The sequence below is a fragment of the Talpa occidentalis genome, unplaced genomic scaffold (assembly GCF_014898055.3).
Source record: "Talpa occidentalis isolate TD23 unplaced genomic scaffold, MPIMG_talOcc4v2.1 talOcc4.7, whole genome shotgun sequence".
In the NCBI taxonomy this organism is placed as follows: Eukaryota; Metazoa; Chordata; class Mammalia; order Eulipotyphla; family Talpidae; genus Talpa; species Talpa occidentalis.
The window spans coordinates 80602429-80627425 of NW_023605083.1; the positions used below are offsets into that span (position 1 = coordinate 80602429).

The 24997-nt window shown below is 40.2% G+C and overlaps 1 protein-coding gene across 5 annotated transcripts in view; it reads left to right on the forward strand.

Annotated features, from left to right (window-relative positions):
• The window catches only part of MYO1D (myosin ID), a 342372-nt gene that overhangs the window by 164342 nt on the left and 153033 nt on the right, over positions 1 to 24997 (forward strand). For all 5 annotated transcript variants that reach the window (XM_037494454.2, XM_037494457.2, XM_037494456.2 and 2 more), the window contains exon 17: positions 23924 to 24147. In XM_037494454.2, coding sequence (XP_037350351.2) covers positions 23924 to 24147 — 224 coding nt within the window. The remainder of the gene's footprint in view (positions 1 to 23923; positions 24148 to 24997) is intronic.

Below are 24997 nucleotides of genomic sequence, written 5' to 3' on the forward strand. Positions count from 1 at the left end.
TCAGACAGGTGAGAGGGAGCAAATTTGGGGTTCTGGGGGAGGTAATGTCTACCAGGTGGGCTTGGAGAAGGGAGGCAGCTACCTAAGCTGGGGAAAAAAAGATATCTGAGAAGAAAGGGTGGGGAAGTTTGAGAACCACTCTGTTGGATTAAGATTTTACTCAAAAATGCATTTATAGGACAGTCTTAATCTGTATTTCATAAACAGTTGATGCAGGTTGAGTTCATTAGAGTTGAATCCTTGATGTCTTAGTGGGGTAATCATCATTATTAACCTAAAATGGACTTCCTGTGCCAAATGTGGAGGACAGGACGTTCTCTACAAAAATATTCAAATAAATATCATTTTTCATAATAAATGCAGACTAGTCCTAGTTCTTGGTATTGCTTAAAAAAGCCCTTTCATTGTTACAAGAAAGATCTTTGCCCTTCTTAGAACACAACCATGTGGATAATTAGGAAGCACCCATACACAGAAGCAGCAGTACAACTAATGATGACAGAATTAAATTTAGATTTAACCTGACTTTTATAACAAGTATTTAAATGTTTGCTAGCCTTTCCCTTATTTATCTAGCAAGATGCAAGAGCTAACTCAGGACTTGTCTTCTCAAAGCACCTGGATCAGCAACTCCCTTTCTGCTGTAGTTCCTCATTAGTAAGTGCAGGTCAAGTCTGGTAGCCTCTGGTCTGATGAAGCCTTTTTTGCTGTGGCTTCTAATAATACTGTTTTCATACTATACTATATAAAGTCCTCTGCAACTTGATTTTTTTCACCCAGCGTGTTTTTTTCAAACTTCTCTAGGTTCATAATTGCAGTACTAGTTTATTTTTACTTTTGTGCTATTTCATCATTTTCCTAATAACATTATCTTAGTTTTTCAAATTTTTGTACTTTGCAAGTAATGCAACAATGAATATTTTAATATGCTTCCTTGTCTACAGGTGAATAAGTCTCTGAACCAACTCTTCTCAAATTTTAAAGACCCCATAGAACTCACCTTAGAAAATTCTGGAATTCATAAGCACACATTCCATTAGCTGTCAGAATAATGAAACTCAACTGCAGATTCATGAGAGGAAGAGAATTTCAAAAGCAGATAACCTGCTGGCATTAGCATGGGACTAGTCTTACCTCGAGAATCCCCTGGAAGGACTCAGCAGTGCTCTGCTCCAGGTTTCCCAGATCATACCACAAGAGCGCCTGCTCCAGGAGCTGCTCCACAGATAACTGTGCAAGGCTCCACATCTTTAACTTGAAGATCACCAACTTCTTTCTAAAAAAAATTCCCCCCCCTTAGACTTATTTAGAATTTCATGAGAGTTTTTACTGTCCCCCATTCTTATCAGTAATTCGAATTGTCAAAATTTTAAATTTGGACCAATCCAGTAGTAACTCTTGGGTATGTCCTTAACTTTCTTGCATGCTCAGCTATGCATAGGATATTTGTTTTATTTTTCTAGAAGGAGGCATATCAGATTATATGTTCTGCCATATCTCTACTATCTCAGTGCAAGGCCCATAGAAAGATTTAAGAGAGAGAAGTAATGTCCATTTCCAAGTTTGAAACAGAGCTGTGTCAAAGGGGAATCAGAAGTCAACAAGACTGGAGGCATGATGGCAGTTCAGATCCTGTTGCTGTGCTCTAGGGGAAAGCTAATGGCCTAAATCAAAGCATACTAGTGGATATGGAGAGGAATCTGAGAAGTACTTAGGAGATAAAATTTGCAGGCCATGATAGTAGTGGTTTGGCTGTGAGACAGGTAAAAGGCAAGAATCATCATTTCCCAGGTTTCCTACTTAGGTTCCTGGAGAGCTGTATCGCTAACAGCTGAGACTGACAGAGGGTGCAGAAGCAGGAAGAAATAATAGTTTGGGGCATGATGTGCTCAAAGTGTCTGTGAGACATTCAAGTCAATATGACCAGCAAGCAGTTGATATATAAGTCAGGGAATCAAAAAAAAGTAGCTGACTTAAGTCAATAGGACTGATCAGCAGTATCACATTTAGTAGAAACATCCTACAAAATAATTGCTTCTTCTGGCAATTAGGACATTGTTGATTTTTTAAGATTCGGTGTTAAAGTTATCAGAATGACAGCAGAGTACAGGGGGCAGAAGAAAAACAAAACAGGCACCAGAATCCTCCAGTGGAAAAGGCATATTGAACACTTACTGGTAAAGCATGGTAATGAAAATAGGTTAGAGCAAGAATGTTCTTAATAAAGAAACTAAAGAGTGTTTGCCATCTAAAAGACATTTTTTTAAGATTTATTTATTTATGCATACAAGAACTGGGGTACAGGCCAGAGGTGTGGGGGGGTGAGAGGATTCACAGAGACAGAGTGGGGAGCAGACCAGGCAGATGTACTGAAATACACTGCTGAGGGGAGCAGCAGGCGAGTCAGAAGAGGTCTGCTGCGCCTTATGTGTAGCTTCCTAACCCGGGGATTGAACTCGTGTATCAGTGGCTGCCCATAGCTTCATAGGTTGCATCTTAACCCCTGCACCACCAGGGAAGCCATAGAAGACATTTATTTTTTTTTTAATAAATTTTATTGTTATATTCCCCATACAATTGCAGCCCCCCCATTCTGACCCCAATCCCTCCCCTCCCACCCCCGCCCCCCTAAAAGTGTCTCTGGTTCATAGTTTTTTGTTGATTTTGATGTTCACTTTCTTATAGTTATTCATTTTCCTGGTCCCTTATTTAAGTTTTCTAGATTCCTGCTATGAGTGAGACCATCCGGTATTTTTCTTTTTCTTTTTGGCTTATTTCGCTGAGCATGATCCCTTCCAGCGCCATCCATGTTGCTGCAAATTGCATGTGTTTATCTTTTTTGAATGCTGAGTAATATTCCATGGTATATATGTACCACATCTTCTTGATCCAGTCATCTATTTTTGGGCATTTGGGTTGTTTCCAAAGCTTAGCTATTGTAAACAGTGCTGCTATAAACATAGGGGTGCAGGTGTTCTTTGGAATTGATGTTTCTGTGTCCTTTGGGTAAATACCTAGGAGTGGAATTGCTGGATCATATGGAAGCTCTATGTTTAGTAGGTCCAGAAATCTCCATACAGCTTTCCACAGTGGTTGGACCAGTTTGCACTCCCACCAACAGTGCAGAAGAGTTCCTTTTTCTCCACACCCTCGCCAACATTTGTTGTTGCTAGTTTTTTTAATATGTGCCATTCTCACTGGTGTAAGATGGCATCTCATGGTAGTTTTGATTTGCATTTCCCTGATGACAAGTGATGTTGAACATTTTTTCATATGCCTGTTGGCCATTTGCATTTCCTCTTCAGAGAAGTTTCTTTTAAGCTCTTCTGCCCATTTTTTGACTGGATTATTTTCTTTGTTGTTGTTGAGTCTCATCAGCTCTTTGCAGATTTTTGTGATCAGTCCTTTATCATTAGTGTTGGGTGCAAAAATGTTCTCCCAGTTGGTGGGGTTTCTCTTTGTTTTTGTTATTGTCTCTTTTGCTGTGCAAAAGCTCTTTAATTTGATGTAGTCCCAGCTGTTTATCTTTGCCTTCACTATCACTGCTTTGGGTGATGTGTCTGTAAAGATGTCTTTGATGTGCAAATCACGTAGTGTTTCGCCTATATTTCCTTCTATATATTTTATGGTTTCAGGTCTTATGTCTAGTTCTTTAATCCATTTTGAGTTGATTTTTGTGTATGGTGTGAGGTGGTGGTCAAGCTTCATTCTTTTGCATGTAGCGACCCAGTTTTCCCAGCACCATTTATTGAACAAACTTTCTTTGCTCCAATGCATATTCTTTGCTCCTTTGTCAAAGATTAGTTGACCATAAATCATAGAAGACATTTAAATAGGTATTGCACATTTAGTCTTACCCCCTATATTACTGAGCAGTACTATTATAATGCATAACTATGTACAAGTCACTAATTTTATTGTTGTGATGAAAATTTCCACTGATTTATAATATAATGCAATAACTGACACCAGTTAGTATTTACATATTGACAAATGCAGAGTGCTTTAGAACAATTAAAATGCTTCAGCAAAAATTGGAACAGCAGAATATCCTTTCTTCTCTCTCCCTCTATTCTCCCTTTTCTCCCTCCCCTTCTCCCCACTCCCTCCCTCTCTCTTCCTCCCTTTTTCCTCCTCCCAACCAATTGATGAATAGAAAAGATAAAAGCGTTTTTTGGAAAATAATGGCAACATGTCAAAAAATAATTTGTTTTTTATTTCTCTCCTCTTGGAGACTGCCAATAAGAAACCACTGCCACCCCTCCCTTTCCCAGCCCACTCCCCTGTAAGTTGGAAGCAGATGATTTGCTCTCCTGAAAGAGCAGCAAATCTGTTGCCCGGGTGATATCTCATTACTAAGGCAACCAATTTGGTGCATCAGTGTGAATCCCAATTTTAAATGTAATTATGCCAAGATATGTACATATGCTTGAGATTTACTTAAAAGAAATCTGTTCTCCTTTAGAAGGAAAATATTTCCTATATTAGATGTAAAAAAGGGGAAAATAGTGTTTTATTCTTGCCTGGCTTAAACATACCTCTCAACTGAGCTCCTCCCCTGTGCTGAGTAAAAAGAGCCTGAATTGGTTTCTCCCTCCCCACTTTTTTTTTTAACTTGAGATATTCCCTTTCCAAGACACTTCTCTCTGGAGACCTGTCACTCAACATCCAACAGCTGTTGTCTCCATGACAACACTTTCTGGCCCCTATAGGTGGTGACAGGAAAAAACCCATGACTGCGTTTTTTTGTGTGTGGGTTTGTCGGGTGGTTTTTTTTTTTTTCTTTTTTGCACTATTTTAAATTGCTGGAAGCTCAAGAGATTTACTCTTTGTTAGGAATTAATTAGTGGAGGGGAAGCAACTCAGTGAATAAATGTTTACATTAAATTTAAAACTTTTGAACAATTGCTATCCCAGGCTCCCATGAAAGATCTACTGATGGTGTGTGCAGAGCCCTCAACTTATCGGGGAGACAGTTACATAGGTAGCTTAGGGTGTACACAGCCAAGTCAAACAAAATGCCACTGACTCACTACTGAGTAGGTAATTTTTCTTCCTCCTCAACTGAAAATCCTCGTTTAATTTTTTTTTTTTTGAAGAGTGCATTAGGATGCAGCAAGCATTCACTTTAATTATGAATTTTATTAAATAATGTAATCCATACTACTCATTAAACTTCCCTTTTGCTATAGCTGCCAGGAAGCTCAGGGCTCAGCTATTTATTCCTCTCCAGGAATTTCAAGGGTGATACTTCTGCTTCCTACATGCTCCCTGTCCCCATTGCTGTCCTTTTATCCTTGAATGACCCCACTGTCAGTGCAGCTTTTGTCCTAAGTTTCCTCTGATCCTTTTGGAAATAATTGGGTGACAGATATTAAGGGGAATGATGAAAGTATTTTTATTACAATGGGGACTTAACTACTTAGCAATGATGCCGATATTGACATAACCTCCCTAAGAGGGTTGTTTTTAAAACTGACTTTTCCAAAAAGAAAAGACTTCTCGGGGCCTCCCTGGTGGCGCAGCAGTTGAGTGCTGGGTTGCGAAGCTGCCTGCAGCCTCTGCAGTGCCAGTTCGATCCCCGGCTGCTCCCCGGTCACCAGAGGAGGGTCCCACATGGCCCACAGACCTCTTCTGCCGCCCACTGCTCCCCTCAGCAGGGTACTTCGGTCCTTCTGCCTGCTCTGCGCCCCCCTCTGGCTCTGGTGAATTCTCTCACCCTCCTGCACTTCTGACTGTACCCAGTGCTTGTATAAATAAATAAATAAATAAATAAATAAATAAATAAATAAATAAATAAATAAATAAATAAATCTTTTAAAAAAAAAAGACTTCTCAAATATATCATTTTGAAACCTCTTTCATTAAGCTCAGAAATCCTGTTTACCAAATAAGGGTATATCATGGAATATATATGGTTTAATTGTGGGGCTACCGTGTTGAGGTGTATTTGAGTCTTTCCCTTATTCTGCAAATGTATGTAACCACTGCCAAGAAATCCAGAAATGGCCCATATTCTTTGTCATGGCACTTTTAAACCTCATTCTGCTTGGAGTATGAAGTTTTGCTAACAACAGCAACAACAATTTTTTTCAAAAAAGTTTATGAAATATTCAATATGTTCTGGGAAATACTTATTGCACATATTTAGAGCATTCATTTTCTCTTTCTGGGGGAACATACTTGGCTTTAAACTCTTATTTTTTAAAAGTGGATTAAGTACCTTTAATGTACAAAAGGCCCTTCAAAAGAAATGAGATAAATATCTCAGCAGGAAACGGCACAAAAAATAAGGACAGTCAACAAAAAAAAAAAATGAAAAATGAATACCAGGCATAGTTTCACCTAATATTGGGGGGTTTTTTTGTTTGTTTTTTAAACACTTTTTTTTTTTTTTGTGGGACCCTCACCGGCGGCCAGGGAACGAACCGGCGCTGTGCAGCCCAGTGCTCAACCCCTGCGCCACCAGGGGAGGCCCACACTTTTCATTTTTTTTAAAGATTTATTTATGCATACAAGAGCTGGGGTACAGGCCAGAGATGGGGAGGTGAGAGGATTCACCAGAGACAGAGTGGGGAACAGAACAGGCAGACTGACTGAAATACACTGCTGAGGGGAGCAGCGGGCGAGACAGGAGATGTCTACCTCGCCATGTGGGTTGCTCCCTGGCTGGCCAGGGATCAAACTTGTGCTGCAGAGGCTGCAGATTGCTTCATAGTCCAGTGCTTAACCCCTTGCACCACCAGGGAGGCCCTAAACATATTCATTTTAAAGATTTATTTATACATACAAGATCTGGGGTGTAGACCGGAGGTGCGGGGGCTGAGAGGATTCATCAGAGACAGAGCAGGGAGCAGAACATGCAGATTTACTGAAATACACTGCTGAGGGGAATAGCAGGTGAGACAGGAGAGGACTGCTGCACTGTGTGGATTAGCTCCCTGGCCAGGGATCAAACTCATGTCGCAGTGGCTGGCAATAGATTGATAGCACTGAGACTTAACCCCTGCGCTACCAGGGAGGCCCCATAATACTTAGGGTTTTTTTTTAGAAAATCACACATTATTGCTGAGGATATGTGTGCAACGGGTATAAAAAGAAATTGGTGAGAACATTCTGGAGGGTAGTTTAACATGTCTTCAAAAAAAACGGAATTGGGTTTGCCACTTCTAGAAATCTATACTTAGCAAAATCTTAAGAATTTGTTAAAATTTAGTTGCAATACATTCTGCCTACCTGGGACTATGCAGCCGCCTCTCTATTTCCTTCTCCTTTTCCTAATAAACCTGTCATTTTAAAGTGTTTAAAAAAAAAGTTGCAATAATTTTCTTTTCCACATTTTTCATCAAAGTAGAAAACAGTGGAGAAAATATTAAGAAGTTGGGCCTCCGCTGGTGGCACAGGCGATTGAGTGCCGCACTGTGAAGCTGTCCGCAGCCTCTGCAGTGACGGTTCATTCCCGTTTAGCCAGCGAATGTCCCACATGGTGCAGCAGACCTCTCCTGCCTCACCCGCTGCTCACCTCAGCAGTGTATTTCGTCAGTCTGCCTGTTCTGTTTCCCACTCTGTCTCTGGTGAATCCTCTCACCCTCCCGCGCATCTGGCCTGTAACCTGGTTCTTGTATAAATAAATAAATAATTCTTTTTAAAAAAAAAAGAAAATATTAAAAAATTATATAAATTTTGGTATATCTACACCATAAAAAAAAACTAAGCAGCCATTAACAGCAATGTAAAACAACATCAGAAGTGTTCATACTAAAAAAAAAAGTTCATACTAATTCTAAATGTTAAGTGAAAATATATATTACTAAACAGGATGAGCAATATTACTCCTTTTTTACCATATTGCTAATTGTAAAAATACCTATGCATATGGTGTGCACATATACCTGTTATATAAATGAGTAGGAACCCATGAGTCACTCTTTTGGGGGACTTTATTCATAATAAAAGATAACTTAGTACTATTTTTATTCAGTGGTTTTAGTCAGAAGATCCTAATGTTGCCAAATATCATAATCTATTCAAATTTAGTATTACAATGAAGATCATCATTTTTTAAGAAAATTTAATTACAAAATAAGATGTTTACTAGTCCGTTATCCTGAGTTGGGCTTTTGTGTTGAATCAAAAACTAAAATTAATTTAAAAAATCCAGACAACTCAAAGAAAATATGTTGGTGACCAGTAATTTTAGGGACCTCAACATACAATCAGGTGCTTAGAATTTAAATCCAGGTTTACAGAGAGCACTACTCACAAGTTTATTACACTTTTAAATGGATTATAAATAGGAACAACATAGCTATAATCACATTATTTCCATCTAAAACTTTTATTTAGCAGTTTTTTGTGTGAAATAATGGATGTTCATTGTGAAATAAAAAAAAATATTTTCAAGACAAAATAAGTCACTCATCATCTCACCAAAAGGTAAAGTAGGTTTATATCTTTGTACCTGCTCCAGGGGATCTGTACATCCTGCTGACTACCCAGCAGTCCTCCACTGCATTCCATTGGGCCCCTTCCAGCCCCTGCTCCCACCCCACCACTCTCTCCCTTGATTGTCTCAGTTTTGCAGTCAGAAGTTAAGAGTTTATTATTGGTTTGGTTTTGACTGGCCCTTTGTTATGTTTCTCTGTATTCCACATGTAAGTGAGACCATCCAGTATTTTTCTTTCTCCTAAATTGTTTCACTTAGCATTATCCTCTCCAGTTCCATCATATTGTTACAAATGGCAAGAGTTTGTCTTTTTTTATAGCCAAGTAGTAGTCCCATTTTGTGTGTATATTGTGTGTGTTTATATATATACTTATACCACATTTTTTAAATTAGTTAATATTACAAATTGGAGTTGATTCGAGTTTATTTTCATCAGACTCATATTTGTTTTCTTGAGTGGGCAGGAAAGGCATGTCCCAGGGATTGTGCAGACCCTGGAAGTGTGTTGCACAGGTGAAGATCCTTCAAGAGTCTGCCGTGGAAGAGTCAGGGTATCAGATCTCTCAGCTAGATGATTTGTAGGAAGTCTTTGTCTCAAACATCCCCTCTGAGCTCTATAATTTCTGCAGTCTTAGATCATCTATTAATTTTACATATTTGTCTAATCTCCTTAACTAGATTATAAATTGTTGAGGGAAGCAGTGTCCTTTTCCTTGTTTGTATTCCTCCCAGGGTCCTTTACACAGTAGTGCTGGATGGCATTTTGTCAATGACAGAATTATATTATCATGACTCACTGCTAGGTGCTTAGGGATTTATAAAGTTTCATATTAGCTATGCTATGTATGAAAGCAAAGATATTTATTAATACTTAAGAGCTATTCATGTGCATTTAAGTGAGGTACTTTCATAACACCAAGCAAATGGATTAATTAGTAGGCACAAGAGTTATTCCCAACTGAGAAAAAATGTCTTTAAATTTTAACTCTACTCCCAGATTTGAAGAATCACTAATTTCAGTACTCGAGTTAACTTCTGGAGTACTACTACCTAACTAGCAGACAGCTCTCAGCTCCCGTCAAATGTAAGGCACAAGAGTTCCAATCCCAACTTTGGCACTTCCAGAGTGGGTCTTCTGTGCATCTCTGTGCCTCCGTTTCTTCATGTGGCAGGGAAATAAAGTAGCAGGCACCTTATGGGGCAGTTGTGAGTAGTCAATGAGTTAATATATTCAACTCATTAGGAATAGTGCTTTGCACATAGTAAGCACTATGTATTTGTTACTATTGTCTTTAATAAAATATTAATAGAAAAAAAATAATAGAAAAAAATTTAAAAAAATAAAATATTAATAGTATTAGTGTGGGTTTATGTTAGTGAACTGTTGTCACAAGCTACCTGTATTAGTTTCCTAGGACTGATGTTAAAAACCTATCACAAACTTGGTGGCTTAAAACAACAGTTTATTCTCTCACAGTTTTAGGGACCAGAAGACTGAATTCCAATTCACAGGGCTACGGTCTGGTGGTGTTAGGGACTAGTTCATTCCTTGCCTCTTCCAGCTTCTGGTAGCTGCCAGAATTACATGGCTTATGGCCCTCATCTCTGCCTCCATGCTTGCAGTGCCTTCTCTGTGTCTTCAGATGTGCTGCTGCCTCCCTCTTGTAAAGATAGATGTGATTGCATTTAGGGTCCAGTGAGATCGTTGAGGGTAATTACCCATCTCAAGTTCCTTGGCCTAATCACATCTGCAAAATCTTCTCTTGCTGTGTGAGGTAATATTTATAGGTTCCAGAATTTAGAGATAGGTACGTTTGGAGGGACCACTAATCAGACTACCATACCACCCTAAAACTTAATGGATATAATGGTCAGAATTTATTTCTTCCTCATGCTTTGGGGTTTGGCCATTCCTGGGTTAACCTACCCCAGGCCCTGAGTTAAGTTGCTCATTTTTCCCAGTGGCCCCTGGGGCATGTTCTCCTCATGGTAATGGAAAAAGTTTCAGTGAGTCTGGGCCACCAAACAGCACCTATCAAGCTCTTGCTCAAACACACTATATTGACTGTGGCAGGTCTCATCAACTAGATGGCCAATGTAGGTCAACAGGGAAGGAAGAATATTTTCTCCTACAACATCACCAGGCACAGCATTTCCTGTAGATGGCAATAACTTAGAGCTAAGTTAGCTATATATTTACTTGGAAAAGGTGGATTATTCAGGATTAAAAGCTAAGTTATTTAGTGATAAGACAGTTTCCATCATTCTTATCTGATGGTTAAGTCAAGGAACTATATCTGTTGTGGTCTTTAATTATGAACAATAAATACATTCCTGGCTTGGTGATCCTAGAAAACTTGTTCCCTGATTTTTTATTTCCCTCCACAGTTGAGAGAAGTCTTCAGAAGACTATTGGAATACCCAGTTCCTATTGCTATAATATAGTGACTTTGTGCATTCTTTGGAGGTGTGAAAAAGAAGCAAAGATTTTCTGCCTCTTTGTGAGAACAGAATATTTGATAGATAGCCTCAAAAAAAAGAGAAGGGAACTGGAGATACCATCAGCTGCTAAGTCAAAGCCAAAGCTATATTATGACAGAAAGTGCTCATTTTATCTTTGGCCTGTGAGTTTGAATAACCGGTTCATTGAAGTAATCTAACCAAGAGTTGTGTCCCTATACATGCACTGGAATCTGATTTTTTGTTGATTTGAGAACTAATATACAGCATTCCTGTATTTGGGTTTGATTCCTGGCCTTGTTTTTTTGCCCTCCCTCCCTTTCCTCTCATTCTTATCATAGAGGAATTATTTCATTCCCATAGGCTCAGTGAAAAAAGGAATAATAATGAGTATATGGGCTCTTTCTCAGTCTCACTGGCCTCAAGAGAGAATAAGGATGCACCTTGTCACATTTTTCCTTGGTACTTACTAAAATGCTATGACCCTGAGGTGTTCCCTTTCCCCCAATAAAAAGATAAATAAGGTAAGAGGGGGATTTCTCCTGAAAAATCCTGTAACTTATTTTAGAATGCCCACATTTTCTTGATTATAATAGAACACAGCTTACTTAAGATAAAGATATTACATTTTTAGTAAAAGAAATATTCACTAGAACCAAATCTTTTCATTAATCATGTTACTCATTAACTAACAGGCAGCAGTTTCTCAGGTTGATGCTTATTCATGCTTGACTGCTCTAGAACCATCAGACTGCTCAAGAACCATCATGCTTCAGAACTATCAGCCATCAGCACTGGTTTCAAAATTCCATTAAGACTTGAAAATGGGGGCCTCCCCGGGTGGCGCAGCAGTTGAGCACTGGGTTGCGAAGCTGCCCGCAGCCTCTGCAGCACTGGTTCGATCCCCAGCTGCTCCCCGGCCACCGGCGGAGGGTCCTACATGGCGCGCAGACCTCTTCTGCCGCCCGCTGCTCCCCTCAGCAGTGTACTTCGGTCCTTCTGCCTACTCTGCTCCCCGCTCTGGCTCTGGTGAATTCTCTCACCCTCCCGTGCTTCTGACTGTACCCAGTGCTTGTATAAATAAATAAATAAATCTTTAAAAAAAAAATGCATACGTATTTAAAAAAAAAAGACTTGAAAATGGTATATGGAAGCTGCCATGTATTTTTTCTTTAGATGTCTCCTAATTTGTTGAACTTGTCTTCACAGTTGTGCAGCAGGAGGTGCTGCTTGTTTCTTTAAGTGAGCTCTTACCCTAAGATGACTAAGCTCTCCATAGGATCCTCTCTACAAACCAGCAAATCTTCTTTTAAATTTAGTTTATTCAAGCCATTAAGCATTCATTCAACTACTGTGTTTCTTGCTAGGCTCTCTTTGGAAAGGCAGTGATGAATGTAATAGAAATAGTTTTTGTCTGTGTGGCACATACATTCTAAATAAAGAGTGAACCCCCCCCCCAAAAAAAAAAGGTCAATAATCACAAATTGTGTAACAGTTGTGAAGAAAGGGAAGCACTGACTTGGAGCCTTCATTCCAAAGACAAGGAAAATGTATTTGAGATAGGCTGGTCAGAGATACCTCTCTGTAAAGGTCATGTTAAATGGAGGTCTAAGGAAGGAAAAGGATCGGACCCTAAGTAAAGTACAGGGAAAGGGGCCTCCCTGATGGTGCAGGCGGTTGAGCGCCACACTATGAAGCTGTCTGCTACCTCTGCAGCGTGGGTTTGATCCCTGCTGGCTGGCGAGAATCCCACACGGCGCAGCAGACCTCTCCTGTCTTCCCCACTGCTCCCCCAGCAGTGTATTTCATCAGTCTGCCTGTTCTGTTCCCCACTCTGTCTCTGGTGAATCCTCTCACTGTCCTGTGCATCTGTCCTTTACCCCATTTCTTGTATAAATAAATAAATCTTGAAAAAAAAAATAGAAAAGTACAGGGAGAGAAGTGTCGAGCCCAGGGAAACAAAGCAGAGCGCCTCAGCAAGAACTAATGTGCATGCTGCATGAACATTCAAAAGGCCTTTTAATCACTGTTGCTGCAGTGTCTGTGTGTCTGTCACTTTTTGTCACTAGCGCGTATCTGTTTAGTGTTTAGGTCTAAGTTTTGAGCTGGAATTTGGTTTTCTGTAAGGACAGTTAATGAAGAGTTCTATGAAATATTAATCATAAGTCAGTTATCTGAAGGAAAGACCAAAAAGGGTAGTTTTGATAATCCGAAAATATTTCCAAGGTTCACATATGGAGAGAACTTTGTTGGCAGTCTAATGCTGGTGTGGATTCAAAAAGTAGTCTGAGGGCCTCCCCGTTGGCGCAGCGGTTGAGCACTGGGTTGCGAAGCTGCCCGCGGCCTCTGCAGCGCCGGTTCAATCCCCGGCTGCTCCCCGGCCACCGGAGGAGGATCCCACATGGCGAGCAGACCTCTCCTGCCGCCCACTGCTCCCCTCAGCAGTGTACTTCGGTCCTTCTGCCTGCTCTGCTCCCCGCTCTGGCTCTGGTGAATTCTCTCACCCTCCTGCGCTTCTGACTGTACCCAGTGCATGAATAAACAAAACAAACAAACAAACAAATAAATAAATAAAACATGCCTCTATAAAAAAAAAAAAGGTAGTCTGAGGGCCTCTTCTGGTGGCGCAGTGGTTGAGCACTGGGCTTCGAAGCTGCCTACAGCCTCTGCAGCACCGGTTCAATCCCTGGCCGCCAGGAGAGGGTCCCACATGGCGCGCAGATTTCTCCTTCCGCACCTGCTGCTCCCCTCAGCAGTGTATTTCGTCAGTCAAACTGTTCTGTTCCCCGCTCTGGCTCTGGTGAATTCTCTCACCTTCCGGCGCTTCTGACTGTACCCAGTGCTTGTATAAATAAATAAATAAATCTTCTTTTTTTAATACAGTAAAAATCAAAACTCTTAAAAAAAAAAAGTGGTCTGATTTGTTCTCCAAATTCAAGATAGACTTGCTCTGACTTTTTCTGAAATACTGATTTGCTGTGACTGGTGTATTAGAATCTACAGTAAATATTGTCTTCACTATCACTTATGCTTTTTACAATCAAGTAATTTATGTGGATTTGTGTGTACCTGGAGAGAGTGGAGGTGTGCATGTATATATGTTTTCTCTTATTACTTCCCAGTGGCTTTTTACAGCCACCATGTATAAAGAAACGTCCTGTAAAGATAACCAATGTTAACTCTTCTAATGCCTGACCAGGTAGGAGCTGACTTAGCTTCAGTGCATTCATGTGAATTTGATCCAAGTAGAACCTTTCTCCTGTCATACTCATTAGCCATTGCTTAAAACTCATTTGTGTTTCAAAGAATCCAGAGCTTTTGTGGGCATTGAACACAACTTTAATTGTGGATAATCCACTACAATAGACACAAATTTCCTGCCACTTGTGAAATAATTGTAACATAATTCTCTCCTACTTATGATCAAATTCCCCTTGAGATTACATCCTAACACAACAAATTAATTTTATGGGCATATATTTGATATTAAATTAGGGAAGATCTTAAGTATACCAGCAACAAAAGAATTCAAAAGGCAAAAGAGTGATCAATACCCTGCATAAACATTTAAAACTTCTGTTTCTCAAGGAAAAAAAAAAAAAAACATTGTATTGTATCACAATAGATTCCATTTCAAAAGCAAGGGAGAAAGAATGGAGGGAGGGAAGGCAGGCAGGCAGTTTAAACTAGAATGTAAGGGATTTATTTCATGCAACAGGAAGCCTCTCTTCAGCTTTTTCTTGTATCATCTTCATTTTAAGTTTAGCTCCCCCTTGTGGTTGCAAGGTCACTACTACAATTTTAGCCACCACATTTCACTTCCATGTTGGAGAGTCACATCTAGAAATTCTTGGGCATTCTCTCAGAATTATGAGAAGTTTTCTTTCTTAGAAATACCTAGTAAAATTCTCCTCATATTCTATTGAACAACACTAATAGTAAATGCAATTTAATCATAGCAGCAATATTGCAGACTCTCACTTTAGTCTCAATACATGAGACTAACTCACATAGTAGAGTTTGGAAATGAGTAGGTTATTATGTGGTAGTTGAAAACATAAATGGGTCACAACAGAAATTGTGCTTCTAGAACTTTGTCATAAATCTTTTGTGTATCAATATATGTGTATCATTACTAAAATGATATTTATAATTGAAATAACAGAAAACAGGGTCTCCCTGGTGGTGCTTCCCAGCCAGGGAGCTACCCACATAGCACAACAGACCTCTCCTGTCTTGCCCACTGCTCCCCTCAGCAGTGTATTTCAATAGATCCACCTGTTCTGCTTCCCACTCCCCACACCTCTGGCCTACACCCCAGTTCTCATATGCATAAATAGATAAAATAAACCCTTAAAAAGAAAAAAATAGAAAACACAAAAATATTTCACAGTAGGAGGTTAATGAACTGAGTTCACTAACTGAGTTCACTTTCTAGTTGACTAATGTGAGGCCATTCAGAATCACATTGTTGGGGTACTTGATCACATGGGGAAATGTGCCTAATTTTGCAAATAAATAGCACTGCAGATCATTGTTCTAGTCATTGTATGATCTCAGTTTTGTATAAAATATGCATGTAACCATAAAAGAAAAATGAATGTTTGACTACATCAAATTTTTTACAAACCAGCTCCCGTACGGCAGTATACCATGAATAGTTCCAAAGAGTCATTGATATATTGAAGGCAAACATTTCACTCACCAATGACAAAAGGGTGATTCCCTTAATTTATAAAGGGCTCATACAAATCAACAAACAATCCCAAGAAATGGATAAAAGATGTAGATATATATTTTACAAAAATAATTATATGTGAGACCATTTTTAACATAGATTCTAGGAAAGTTAGCTGAAAAATATATCATATGCCTATAACATCGATTTTAAATCTGTTCTGACTTAACAGGTTTATAACTAAGAAACCCCAATTTTTTTTCTTACATTGTTGTTTAACTTTGTACAGTAGTTGGTTTCTCCCTTCAGGTGTCGTCCCCATAGTTCTTCCAACACCACAGCCCCTGTGACCCATCACCATATTCCCTTGTGTTCTTCCCTCCCATTTGAAGACCCCCAAAACCCCAATTTTTAAATACTGTCTTATGAAACATTTCTCAGGGTAGAAATAGATTAGGTAGTAGGATTTTCACATTTACAAGCACAGGGTTATGTTTCTGGTAGAATTTTGGTGTAAAGATAGTTACAGTTAGGGGCCTCCCCGGTGGCACAGCAGTTGAGCGCTGGGTTGCGAAGCTGCCCGCAGCCTCTGCACCGCCGGTTCGATCCCCGGCTGCTCCCCGGCCACTGGAGGAGGGTCCCACATGGCACGCAGACCTCTTCTGCCGCACGCTGCTCCCCTCAGCAGTGTACTTCGTCATTCTGCCTGCTCTGCTCTCCCCTCTGGCTCTGGTGAATTCTCTCACCCTCCCGTGCTTCTGACTGTACCCAGTGCTTGTATAAATAAATAAATAAATCTTTTTTTAAAAAAAAAAAAGATAGTTACAGTTATGTCTGCAAATACATGTGAAATCTCAACATCACTGAGAAAATTAACGTTGTCCTTTAGGCTTTTCTCTAAAATGTGATCTACTCGGTATCACCGCATTCTTCTAACATGAGCTTCTTTCACTCTAATCCTATGTACTGTCCTTATGAGAAATCATGCACCCCAAATGCAGTTATATCCTTTTTTTCCCTTTTACTAAAGGAATCGTGCCCAATCTTGGTCTTCATAATTAATCATATGTTCACCTTATGTTGTGCAACTTGAACTATTGAAAAAGTATCTGCCTTTAATAAGTGTATATTTTCTTATCCCACCTTCCTCCCCTTAGGCTAATTACAATCCAAGACAAAAACATGAAGAGAGGAAGCATAGTTCATGTTTACCCTAAGTAATACAAAGGACCTTGTCCCGATAGTCCCTGCCCCCAAGATTCCCCCATCGGGAAGCATCTTCACCCAGTATTGTGGGTAGAGTACACTGGTAACTGCTGGAAAGCAGGGGCACACTGCGGAACCCTGCCACCACCGCCTTCCACTGCGTATTGCCAGAGCCAGGCAGCTAGCAAGAGCTGTACACACTGCATTCCTCTCTAGAAGCAAGACTCATAGCTCTGAAAAATTATTTCCCAAACCTAGCATTTGCTAACAAAATATATTAATGTGTGATTTAAAGAAATTTACATCAAATATGTTTCCTGCTTTTTTTTTATGGTGAATCATTAGTAAAAGAAACATAATGTAATAACAGTACACAGACAAATATATGTCAAAAATAAGTGCTTTTTAGATACCAGTTGTTAATGTATGTCAAGTATCTAAAAACAAGGTCTGACACATAATAGTGAATTAATGTTAGAGATAATAACAATAATCAGATAAAAATCAAAGATAGTGGTTGTCAGCTCCATGTACACTTGGGATTAGAAAGAACCTTTCAGATGTTTACTCATTCGCTGTTATGATAATATGCTGGAGTGTGTACTACATATCATCTAGTGACAAATCCAAGGCCTGTGAAATTTGACTACCTAAGTCCCCAGGGACTCCCGGGGCTGGCCTCTCCATCCCAGGTGGGAACTTGCTTCTCCACCCCAGGAAGCACCAGCCAGGGAGCTGTCACTCTAACAGTGCTGGGCTTCTTGAACCTACCTCACTCTTGGAGAAGGAAGTCAGGACATTTACATTACATGGACATTTACATTGCTGTGACGCTTGACCAGATCTGACCTTTTTTTTTTTATGCATAGAAGAACTGGGGTGCAGGACAGAGGTGCCAGGGGCGGCGAGGGGGTTGGGGGTGAGAGAATTGACCAGAGACAGAGTGAAGCAGAACAGGCAGATCTACTGAATACACTGCTGAGGGGAGCAGTGGGCGAGACAGGAGAGGTCTGCTATGCCATGTGGGTTAGCTCCGTGGCCAGGGATGGAACTCAGGCCGTCGCAGTGATAGTACTGAGACTTAATCCTTAGGCCACCAGGGAGGCCCCAGCTCTGACTTTTTAAGGGATTAGTTGTAGTTGTTTCTCAGTTATCTCATCAGCATATTTGGTTTTTCATAGGATGTCTTAGGTGTTTCCTGTGTTCCTCCATATTTCCTCCAGAAACTACATAAATACAATAGGAATTTGGGACATTTTTGTAGAATGAAAAATGCTCAAAATAATGTTTATGCCAAAGTAGCATATTTGAAGATGGCATATCTTCATTCCCTTCAAATTGAATAACCTTTTTACAAAGGATTCTATGGTCAAATATATTTTTTGAATTCTTTTGAACAAAGTTAAAATAGGTTTATTACAAAGAACATCTCAGGCATTTTAATATGGAAATATGTATACGAATCTCAAAATGGGAATTGGCAGTGTACAGCTTTGTGTGCCAGAATTCACGTTTAGAATTCTATGGAAATGAATGTTAGGCTATACCTTTGACTGTTCCTTTCAAATATAAGTTATTTGAGTTTTTGAGTGATCTCAAAACTTCAGAAGACTTTGAAAGAAATATTCAAAACTGCTAGCAATACCTTGCTAACAAAGGTATAGAGGGTTGTTTTTATTTTGTTTTTTTTAATGGAATTCTGCATGTTGCAAATGTTAGGCATAAGGAAGAAATGTCAGCACATTTTTTCAATAAGATAAAAGTCCAACTTGTACCCTGACCAAGTAGTGGGCCACCCCTGTGTTAGAGATCAACCTGGGGGTGCAGAAGGCAGGCAGCATCTCAGACAAAGCTGCATCATCCCCAGACATTTCATTGGGTCTCCAGTGCCCAATACTTGACCAAAACCCTGTAGTCCTATGTCAAAAAAGCAGGTTCAAGATAGCTTTCACGTAGGCAAAGATCAACAGCTGGGACTACATCAAATTGAAGAGCTTCTGCACAGCAAAAGAGACAATAACAAAAACAAAGAGAAACCCCACTGACTGGGAGAACATTTTTGCACATAACACAAATGATAAAGGACTGATCACAAAAATCTACAAAGAACTGATGAGACTCAACAAAAACAAAGAAAATAATCCAGTCAAAAAATGGACAGAAGCGCTAAAAAGGAACTTCTCCAAAGAGGAAATGCAAATGGCCAACAGGCATATGAAACAATGTTCAACATCACTTGTAATCAGGGAAATGCAAATCAAAAAACTACCATGAGATACCATCTCACATCAGTGAGAATGGCACATATTAAAAAAAACTAGCAACAACAAATGTTGGCGAGGTTGTGGAGAAAAAGGAACTCTCCTGCACTGTTGGTGGGAGTGCAAACTGGTCCAACCACTATGGAGAGCTGTGTGGAGATTTCTTGACCTACTAAACATGGAGCTTCCATATGATCCAGCAATTCCACTCCTAGGTATTTACCCAAAGGACACAGAAACATCAATCCCAAAGAGCACCTGCACCCCTATGTTTATAGCAGCACTGTTTACAATAGCTAAGCTTTGGAAACATCCCAAATGCCCAAAAATAGATGACTGGATCAAGAAGATGTGGTACATATACACCATGGAGTATTACTCGGCATTCAAAAAAGATAAACACATGCAATTTGCAGCAACATGGATGGAACTGGAAGGGATCATGCTCAGCGAAATAAGCCAGAAAGAAAAATACCAGATGGTCTCACTCATAGCAGGAATCTAGAAAACTTAAATAAGGGACCAGGAAAAAGAATAACTATAAGAAAGAAAATATCAAAATCAACAAACAACTATGAACCAGAGATACTCTATGGGGGTGGGGGGCGGGGAAAGGAGGGCTTGGGGTCAAAATAAGGGGGTTGTAATTGTATGGGGAATATAAAAATAAAATTTAAATTAAAAAAAAAGATAGCCTTCACGTGAAAGATTCTGAAGATGAATTATCATTGTTGCACCTCCTCTTACAAGAAAACAAAACCAAACAAAAGAAAGCTATCAGAGTATTTACTTTACAGCAAGATTGAATCCTGAAGGACCTGTTAGAATTACTCAGCCTGTTAGCTGGAGTGATTTTATTTTCATTTGTCTGCAAAATAAATGCAATTTGGGGTTTGACAGACTGGCTGTTGAATGGTCTTCTGACAGTAATTGACCAAAAGATTCAATTGCTTCTTGAAGTTGCAGTAACAAGGAGGTTGTCAACTCATGTCAGCATCATGGCAAAGAAATTAATCGGCAGCAGTTGTGTGCACTAAAGAATTGCTAGGCCAGTGGATCTGGACAAGGCCATAGATGAAATGCGTGAGTCCTAAGTGAGGGTTCACAAGTCAACTAATTCAGCTAGTCTGCCAGACCATGGTAAATCAGCTCAGGAGTAATCACTTCTCTGTGACACTCCACTGGGCACACACCACCAAAATTTACAAAAATATGAAAATAACAAAGAGCATGCCATCAACTCTGAAACCAAGAAAAGATCCCAACTTCATACATAAACTTTGAGAAGTGTCATCCAGGAAAAGGAAAATTGGACCAAGTTGGAAGAAGGTGCTAAAAAAAAAAAAAAATCAACATATTTTTCAAAGAATGGAGCATGGAGAAGTGTTAGGAGGGAATTTTGAATAGTCTGACCATTTCTGAGTTTGTTGGCCTTAAATATAAAGGTACACCTGGGGAAGGCGGGGAATGATCCACATTACAGAGGAAGCCTCTACTAGGAATAATTATTACAGCTGAACCAAGAAAAAGCGCTACATGGAGACATGCAGAAAAGAATATTTGTCCTCCAACCAAACCAGAAACCTACAATACACCCCCAGACTCAGTCAAGCAAACCTTTGCTGCATATATTTATTGATATTAAGGAAAAAACTCAGTGACAGCTATGCCAAGCCACAGCTCTCTGTCCCCTCCTCTAGTGCAGCTGAAAGACTGGCTGAGGCATATAAACCATGGATATGCAGTCAGTGTCATCAATAGCGGGGATAAAACAAACATTCAAATACCACGTGGGGGCACATAGCAGACTGGAAAAAAAAAATGACTCCCATTCAATAAAGACTTTCCAGGTTACACTAAGTCTGACTGAGACAAAAGAGCTGCACTTACAAAAAGGGAAGTACCACAGTCTGTTGAAGGCAAACAATAGATGCTCAGGTCGTCATGGCAACTGAGGCTTTATGAGCACCTCCTGCCCACCAGGGCTGTTTTAAGTGTTTGTTCTGTAATGACTCCTTTAATTGCATACCACCATCATGCCCATTTTACAGACACGGAAAGGAAGGCACCAAGGGGTTAAGCAGCTTGCTCAAGTTTACCCCGCTGATAGAAACAGGGCCAGGATTAAAACGTAAGCAGTCTGAGGTCAGCCACTCTGCCCCCCCCCCCCCCCACCCCCACGAAACAGACAAACATTTCAGGCATTGTTTGTTTGCTCAAGGAAATTAAAGGAGAATGGAAATTTACTGGCCTTGCACCCTTTCTTGGAACCATAAGGGTGGGGGGAACCAGAAAAAGAAAGATATAACCTCAGGAACTAGGGATCCAAAGTACCAGAAGAGTGGTTTAAAAAGTCCCAGCGTATAGAGCAGTGCAGTGGGCCCAAGAGCACAAGGACACAGGGAGTTGAAAGGAGAAGCTTCGGCTGATGTGCTGGACAGCGAGAAATTATTGCTGATCTTTGGGTGAGTCTGTTAGAGCATTTGACAATCGTTACCAGTAGATATATAGAAAATAAAGTGAGTTTTTAAAATGAGACCACTTTTAACTACAGGTAAAATATAAATTTACATGACAAGATAAAAGACGGGTCGTCATGTTCTACTCCTTAACCAAATTTATATGTAACATAAGGAGGATCTATACATGTATTATATGAATTGTGTAATCTTGTAAACACTGTGAGCTTAAAGTTTTTGATATAATTTTTATTGGGATGATAAAGGAGAGGTAAGAGTGGTGGCTTGAGAGATAAATCACCACCTTCTGTAATTTGGGGAGTGTCTAAAAGAATCAACCAAGAAGTAAAGATATCATGCATTGCTTATAGTATGACAGTAAGTACCAGTAGAAGCAATTAAAATAGTCAGTGTGGAATGAGACTGTGGGGTGTGGAGGTGGGGTTAGGTGGACAAGGAGAAGAGCAGCTGTCTTTTTTTATAAGGATCTTTGTACTGTTTGATTTTTCTCCATCTATAAAACATAAACCAACCACACAGATGACATTCTAAATGTCCAAAAAAACCCCATCCCTTAAAAAGGCACTTACTTATAAAAAATTTTTTTCATATTACTGAAGAATCTAACCAAAATCATTTTAATAAAAACTCTCTAAAGCACTTCTTTAAAATTAAAGATTGATTACCTATATAGATGTGACTCCAGGGAGTCTTCATTTCCTTTGCCTTAAAAAAAAGGCATCAAACAGTATGAAGCTTTTAAAATGTGTTTTGTTTAAGAAATGGAATCACAGACTTTCACCCTCTAATTGTATTCTTGTGGTTTTCCGAGATACTAAAGAAGGGACCTTTATTTTAGCACTTGGGTGGAGGCGTAGCAAAGCCATCTGCGGGATGGATTCGGCTACTAGGAAGAGAGCCATTTTGACTAAAAAGGGTTGCTGTGCTGATGCCACATACAATAACAAGTTAGTTTTCATTGCCTCATTGCCTTTATATATTCTGTGTATGTGCTCCCATTCCAAACTGCTAGGTTCCCATCACAAATTGCGCATATGTCGTGTTTCCCTTACATACCATTATTTGTTTGACCTGTTAGTTCCTCTCTGGGGTCCCTGGATGACCTTGTCGCCCATAGTATGCAAACAAATCTATCTTTACTGTGCAGCAGGATGAAATAGGAGAGCACTGCAGGCACATGGTCCAGGATAGAAGTCTGCACTAAGATAGCCCCATGACTGAATGAAAGTGGCAGGGCGTGAGTGTCTCTGAGAGAAACTGGCAGGCACAGAGGGAGATTTAAGGCAAAATAAAAGAAACCTGAAGGAGTCTGGAGACCCCATGCTGTGGGTTTTGAACTAAAGATTGAAAATCTTGGTCCTGAGTCACCAGAGGGAAGTAATACCATCAGCCTAAGCATTGCAACAGTTAAGTAGCAGCAGTGACTATTAGCTGGAGCTGGTAATGGCAGATTGTACAAGGAGTTTATCAAAGAAGGCAATTAGGGTACTTTGGGGGTCCTAGAGAAAAGCAAAGAAAGGACTTACTCTGGAAATCGTGTAGGAGAGTCATTTTGGTGGAAGAAGAATATAGGAAGAACCAATAATGAGTTGGATATCCCACCCATTTCTTTTTGCTCAAGAGATTAAGAAGCACAGGAGCCTCGACAAAGGATGCTGAGAAAATATCTAAGTATCCCTGACTTTCTGTGCTTGGATAAAGCTGGCATGAAGACGTGCATATGTTGTCTTTTTGATTTCTGAGCACTTGAAAAATTTTTAACAGATTCATATAATACTAGTTGTCTATTTTGCCTCTTCCCCAGGAATTCAACTAAGTTCTCAGGAGTTTACATAGTACTTGGGGCGAGGGGTACACAGACTGTAGAAATCAGATTGTAAATTCAACCTGACCTAACTTACCCTAGTGGCCCCTGTGTATAATCTATGCAAGTCTAGCCTTCACAAGAGAGCTCAGACGTTGGTAACTTGTGATTCTGACTGATTTTGCTTCCTTTCGACATTCTTAAAATAATCACCCAAAGCTATTCGTATTTTGGCTTTCTGCTTTTCATGGCTGCAACGTTAAAACAGGACTGCACTTCAAACTGGGCAGACATGGCTCAGGTGTGAATAATGGATGGGCAGCCAGACGGGCACAAAATGACCCACGTGGTGCCCAGCGCCATCTGTTGGTGGCAGACAGAATCGACAGGCGTTGGCTCGGGCTGATTTTAATGACACCCTTGGTCCCCAGTTGACTATTAGCTAGAGCTGATAATGGCAGATTGTACAAGGAGTTTATCAAAGAAGGCGATTAGGGTAGTTTGCAAGGGGAGAATCTTCTGAGCATTTCAAGGTCATTTACTACTCAGTCTGCCACCAACCTTTTATTTTCTTTCTCTACTGTGAAGGTATGGCGCGGCACCCTGGCCCGTATGCAGTACAAGAGGACCAAGGCAGCTGTGGCGATTATCAGATGCTACCGGCGCTACAAAGTGAAATCCTACATCCGCGAGGTGGCCAAGCGCTTCCAGGGTGTCAAGACCATGAAGGACCATGGGAAACATGTGCAGTGGCCCACCCCGCCGAAGGTGCTCCGCCGCTTCGAGGAGGCTTTGCAGACAATTTTTAATAGGTAAGAATGAGGAGTGTGTATAACGTCCATTTATGGCGCATACTCACTGGAGAGTCAGAAATTGGGGGCTTACGCATTTTTGCTTAGCTTACGCTTTTACTTTGACCTCCTCTCTTAGGGTTTATAGACTTTACTTACTGAGCACATGTGTTTGTCTCTCAAAATAATGGGATAGCAGTGTGCCACAGCTTCTGGGTCTAGCCTGCTTTAGTTAAGCCATCAGCACCCTCTCTACTTTCATTAGCAAAAAAACAACTTTTTATTAAAATCACCACACAGTGCAAACTGGAAAGTCTGTTCATGGTTTCTTGTTTTTTTTTAAGATATGAAATACAGGTGCCTCTCATGAGACAGGTACTCAATGAATCAATGGTCTTATCCTTTTTTTTTTTTAAGATTTTATTTATACAAGAACTGGGATACAGGCCAGAGGCATGGGAGGGTAGGAGGATTCACCAAGACAGAGTGGGGAGCAGAAAAGGCAGATGGACTGAAATACACTGCTGAGGGGAGCAGCGGGCAAGACAAGAGAGGTCTGCCACACCATGTGGGTATCTCCCTGGCTGGCCGGGAATTGAACCCGTGCTGCATAGGCTGCAGACAACTTCACAGCGCTGTGCTCAACCCACCAGGGAGGCCCCTCATGGTTTCTGAGCAGTGGTTCATTATCCTGCTGTACCTTAAAGCCACAAGGAGTTTGTAAAACACACCAGGAGTCCTCCAGAAAGTCCTGTTTAATGAAGCTGGGGAACAGGGCCCAAGCAGAGTTCCTTTGTAGAGTTTCTCAGATGATTTTAAAGTGCCAGGGAGAAAACAACTCTTTTAGAGCAAGCTGTTTTTTAAAATAAAG